The 6,189-nt window shown below is 38.7% G+C and overlaps 1 protein-coding gene across 1 annotated transcript; it reads left to right on the forward strand.

Annotated features, from left to right (window-relative positions):
- Positions 1-3,834: 3,834 nt before the first annotated feature.
- LOC142095401 (zinc finger BED domain-containing protein 5-like) lies at positions 3,835-5,382 on the forward strand. Its single transcript, XM_075178350.1, has one exon. It carries the CDS (start codon positions 3,835-3,837, stop codon positions 5,380-5,382), a length of 1,548 nt encoding a protein of 515 aa, XP_075034451.1.
- The last annotated feature ends 807 nt before the right edge of the window (positions 5,383-6,189 follow it).

A 6,189-nucleotide genomic window follows, 5' to 3' on the forward strand; every position in this document is an offset into this window, starting at 1 on the left:
AAGAAGTTTAATACTCCCCATCATCCCAAGAACACTCCTTACCATGAAGCTTAGATCCAGCAGCATAATGTAATGGGGATACTTCTCTGCTTCAGTAACTGGAAAACTTGAATACTTCAAAATAGAGGGAAGAATGGATGGATCATTGTAGTGATCAATGAGGACTTGCAGTTAAGGAGCCTGATTCATCAAGGGACGCATTGTGAGCGCAACATGCTCATGTTCATGAAAATCGCCTAGGTGTACTCCTTCAACAAGGAATGGATCTGAAGACATGTGGACTGATGAATTAAGGTGTTGGTCTGCTGTGTTCTACTACACAAGACACTGCAGTATAAATCGTGATAAAACAGTAAAAATATATATATGAAAAAAAGTAGGTTTTTTAAACTATTTTTTCCCCCATGAGACCCTAAATAGAATGTTCTTAATGTCTACTGAACATAAAATACATTTCTACTTCTGCTCCTGATTGCAAACACATGTTCTAGCATGCATATGAGATAGTCATCACTACTGATCAAGACATAGACTAGCCCTGTAGCTGGATCAAGAGATACGGAAGAAACACAAGCAACTTTTCAATGCCCAGAGCTTGATTTGGAGTGGCTGTGTGTGCTTGAGTGTGACATGGCATTACTGTACATCGACTGTCCTTGGCATCCTAAGATGGAGTGGACAGGGCTGTGTTTACTTGTGTATATCCCGGTTCTCGAGATGGGCAGAGAGATTTTAATGATACGCTCCTAATCTGCAGATATGTGCCTTGATGAATCAGGTCCAATGTGTCTCATTCATAACATAACTGTGGTAATAGAGTCAAAATAAAATATGACTTATCATAGTTATATCATAGTCAGGGTCAAAATCTTAATCAGCTATTGTGTGTATAATTTCTGTAGTCAGTAAAAACGGAATATAAGGGCATGGGACAAATAGTTTTTGTAAAAAATATAGATGTCAATACACATTTGTTCCACGCTTCATGATTTGCGAAATGTTGATGCCAGTTGAAATTCATAAAAAACGGTAATGTTACAAAAATAATGTAATATTTGATATGGAATTTTGCAGGAAGTAATGGTTTGCTTATTGAAAGTAGAATGAGGTGTCTCAAAGGTATCAGAGGTAAAATATGGAAGGTAAACATTTGATATATTTTTTTGAACAATTATGATTCACACCCAGGGGGAAGTTTCCTTCCCATTTAAAAGTTTACAAACCGATGTATGATATTTACAAATTGTCAGCTCTAGGGACTCAATCTAATTGACAACTGATCATCTTTTACTGTCTTGTTCCATGCATATAGATTATTATATTTCTGTATTTTTATTTCTTTATTTTGTAACTGTATTACATTTATATCGTATGTCAATTAGTTTTTGTATTATACCCTATTAAATACAATATATTTATTTGGAATGGTACCCCTAGGAACACCAGGGGAAAGGAATCTGGATGCAGCAATTTGATCCTTATAAAAGGTTCTCTCTGGCCTTTTCAGGAACTCGATATAACATTATATAATTGGAGAAAGAATTAATATGTCAACTGCCTTTCTAATGACAATTAGTCCTTTGATGTAAGAGTATCCATATTTTGTAAACCACCTTGCCATGGGTTCTCTTACATTACACAACATAAGCTCATACCAAAGTGGCTTCTTCTTGCCCTCTTAGGTTGCAACAATCACTATTGTAACATCTGGACACTTGTTGCAACTATTTACAGACAAGAAGTAGAAATAGGAGTAGGATTTAGTATTAGCACATAAATATACAACCTCTTTAAATCAGGATTACAAGTAACCCCTGTGCTTCTAGATATAATTTATAAGCTAACCTTTCCTGACCCTCTGTTCTGAGTCCCTTCCCCCTTAGCCAATATTAAGCTGTAAAATTGTTGCTAAAATGTAAAATGTTTTGTCCTTGATCCATAAGCATTTTATGAGAGAAATATTGCATGTCCATGTTAACTCAGTGAATACTGATGTTTGAATTGTTAACCTTTTTGACTAGCAAGAAGGATTGTGTTTGCCAGCATGTTCATTTATTTAGCCAAGTTTTGGTTAAACAAATGAAAAACACCCCTTGAATGCTGGTGTGTATTGCTTACCCCTTTGACTAACAAGGCACATAGTGTGTGCCAGTGGGTAGATTTGAGTAATAAAGTGTGGGGTCCTATTACCCTAATAGAACAGGTGGTGGCAGAAATTAGGTGTATATGGATGTGAGAGAACTGTTTTGGGGGTGATTGAACAAGATCTGTAGCATGTATGAGAAGGGAGCGCAAGGTTGAGTTATAAGATACTGTGTAACCCGGCGTTTCCCAAACTGTGCGCCGAGGTCACAGGGGTGCAGCGGGCCGGTGGTGAGCTGCCTCGGGTGGTCAAGGTGGGGGAACGCCGAGTGCCCCCCTCTGCCTGCCACCCTCCCCCCGCTTGGTCTACGGCCGGCCGTCCGGCCGTCAGATAAAAAAATAAAACCTATCAGAAAAAAAAACCTCCTCCCTGCACTGCACGTCGGGCGTGATGACGTCACGCCCGACATTTTCAAAGAAGAGCAGTGCAGCGAGGAGCGAGAGAACCCACAAGGAAAGAACAGCAGAAAACAACAGAACAGAAGAAGACAACAGAACAGAACAGAAGAAGACAGAATAAAACAGTACAGAAGAAAGAAAGGCAAGTAAATGGTAAGAAGAAAAAGTGGAGTTGAAAGGGGCAGAGCAAAACAAGGAGAAGTGATTCTCCATGGGGCAACAGAGGTCACAGATGGGTACAAAAACAGGGGCACAGAGGTCACAGATGGGTACAAAAACAGGGGCACAGAGGTCACAGATGGGTACAAAAACAGGGGCACAGAGGTCACAGATGGGTACAAAAACAGAGGCAATAGAGGTCACAGATGGGTACAAAAATAGGGGCAACAGAGGTCACAGATGGGTACAAAAACAGGGGCAACAGAGGTTAAAGATGGGTACAAAAATGGGCACATAGGTCACAGATGGGTACAAAAACAGGGGCACAGAGGTCACAGATGGGTACAAAAACAGGGGCACTGAGGACACAGATGGGTACAAAAATGGGCAATGAGGTCACAGAGGGCTATAAATGAATGGTCACAGGTCCCAGAGGGCTATATATAAAGGGGCACATGCTGAAAGTATGGCACATGTGATGATGAAGGGGCACAGTGTGATGGACATACTCTGCATTTATTTAAACAGCCTTTTTGTACATGTAAATTTTCTTCCTTTACCAATAACTATTTTTACTTATATCTTTTACTTACAGTCATATCGTGATGTACATTTATATGTGCATATGTTATATGAAATGTTTTATAGCTTTTTAAATATGATTCAAAAGTCATTGAATTAAAAAAACAAAAAGTTATTCTTGTTCCCTGAACATTCCTATATCTTTTTATGGTGGTTTATGAAGAACTTGTCACGCCTTTAAGTGAGATGCTTGGCATTGAGATACATTTTAACACATAAGGACACTGTTTTTTTGTATTGAGTGAAATAAGCGCTCGTTAATGTAGGTATTCATGTAAGTATCCCCAGGCGCTCATTAATTTAGCTGACCAATAACTGTTGCAGATGGAGGAGAGCCATCAGTAGGTGATATACTTTGTACATATACAGCAATACTGTGACAACAGTATTCTGGGGTGCCACCCTGCACTGTTCCTGCTATTTGTGTGGCGTTGCTTCTGGGAAACGTGCAATTTTACTTCTTGTGTAGAAGCTACACAGGATTTGACTTGAACTAATAATAATTATTTTTTGGTGATTGCTTCAGGACAGAATTATTTTCTTGCACCAAGAATGGAAAAATTTTTCAACATTGGAAAGAAGCGTGCTAGTGAAGAAAAGGATGGCGAACCACACACCAGTGGCAAAGTCATGAAGAAAAGGAAACATCGCAGATACGACGATACTTACCTTGACTTGGGATTTACATTTGTCGATGTCAACCAGGAAGAGCGGCCACAGTGTGCATTATGCCTGAAAATATTGTCGTCAGAAAGTATGATTCCAAGCAAACTGAAACGCCATTTAGAGACCAATCACCCTGACATGGCTAATAAATCACGCGATTACTTCATCAGAAGGTTAAAAGAATTGAAAGACCAAAAAGGTACATTTTTTAAACAAGCATCAATACCAACAAATGCTTTGCTAGCATCTTACAAGGTGGCATATAGAGTTGCGAAGTGTAAAAAGCCTCACACCATCGCAGAAGAACTGATTTTACCGGCTGCAGTGGATATGGTCACCATTATGGTTGGGGAATCAGCGGGAAAGCTGCTTTCAAAGGTACCTTTATCTAACAATATCATGAGTCGCAGAAAACAACATATGGCTGAGGATCTGAATAACCAGCTGATTGAAAAAATGAAAGGGAAGGAATTCGCATTACAACTAGATGAGGCAACAGACAGTAACAAGGATGCTCATTTGATTTGTTACACACGCTTTGTTGTTGGTGACAATATTGTGGGAGACCTTCTCTTTTGTAAAAGTATCACTGCAGGTACAAAGGCGCAAGACTTGTTTCAGATCATTGACACTTGCTTTGGTGTCTGTACTGATGGTGGTCGCTCTATGTCAGGATGTTATGGAGGATTGCAGGCACTCATAAGAAGCATAGCTCCTGATACACTGTGGACGCACTGCATTATCCACAGGGAAGTCCTTGCATCAAAGCAACTGAGTCCTCCACTGAACGCAGTCATGGAAAGCGTGTTGAAAGTAGTGAACTTCATCAAAACTCGGCCACAGAAGGAAAGGTTTTTTAAAAAAATGTGTGAGGATATGGGCTCTGAGCACACATCATTGTTATATTACTGTAGCTCGCGATGGCTCTCCCGTGGCAATGTACTTTCCCGTGTTTTTGAATTACGGCAGGAACTTTACTCCTATCTGGAAGAAGTACACAAGTGTGCCAATAATTACCTGGATACTGACTTGTTGTGTAAATTAGCATACCTGTGCGATCTATTTGACAAGGTGAATGCATTGAATCTCTCACTACAGGGAAGTAACACACATATTCTTAGACTTTCTGAGAAGGTATCAGCTTTTAGGAAAAAACTGCTTCTATGGAAAAGAAAATTAAATGAAGATGGTTACAATGACTGTTTCCCCCTGTTGCATCAGTTTGTTACATCCAATGATGCTTACTTGACACATGAACTTAAATCAGTTTTTGAGCAGCACCTAACAAAGCTCAGTGACTGGTTTGAAAAATATTTTCCAGAAAATATGGAGACATTTCTATGGATCCAAGACCCATTCAGTACTAATGCCCCATCTGAATACACTTCTACAGAAGAAGAAAAACTCATTGAGCTCTCCATGACAAGTCTTTAAAAGTAAAATTTAGCAGCATGGGACTTGAAGAGTTTTGGATATCTATTAAAGATGTATATCCAATGCTAAGTACTAAAGCACAGTGAATCCTAGTTCCATTTGCAACCACATATCTGTGTGAAGCTGGGTTTTCAGCTGTTGCTGTAATTAAAAGCAAATATCGTTCAAAAATTAATGTTGAACAGGAAATGAGGGTGGCAGTGTCCAAGCTGATTCCAAGGTTTGAAAAGTTGTGTAGTGCACAACAGGCGCACACATCCCATTAATAAATAATAATAATACGTTTTGTATTTTTATAACATTCTTTAATAACCAACACATTTTTGTACATATTGTTGTTTTATTTTGTTTATGTTAATGAGTGCTGTAAATTGTTCTTTTGAAATAAATATAATTTTTTTCCTCAATTTTCGTTGGATTTATGTGTATTAGTTTTGCAAACATCTTAATAAGTATTTCTGGCCTGACCAAAATACTTATTACGTTATTTTGACCCAAATATTTGAAAATTGTGACTACCACGTAAATATTGGGACTTAGGGGTGCCTTGAAATTTTTTTGGAGACCCTAAGGGTGCCTCGAACTGAGAAAGTTTGGGAACCACTGGTGTAACCCCTTACAGTAAACATGGATGTCACAGATGCTGAGATTGCATTTGTGTCAATCATGATATAGACAAATTTTGGAAGAAAACATGTTGCAGTCTGCAAGACTTAGGAGTAATGCAAGTCTTGTTTTTTTACTGTATTTGTATTTGTTTGCAATTGTAATGCATCGAGAATTATACTGGCACTATACAAACAAATG

This window comes from Mixophyes fleayi, chromosome 6 (genome assembly GCF_038048845.1).
Source record: "Mixophyes fleayi isolate aMixFle1 chromosome 6, aMixFle1.hap1, whole genome shotgun sequence".
Lineage (NCBI taxonomy): Eukaryota > Metazoa > Chordata > Amphibia > Anura > Limnodynastidae > Mixophyes > Mixophyes fleayi.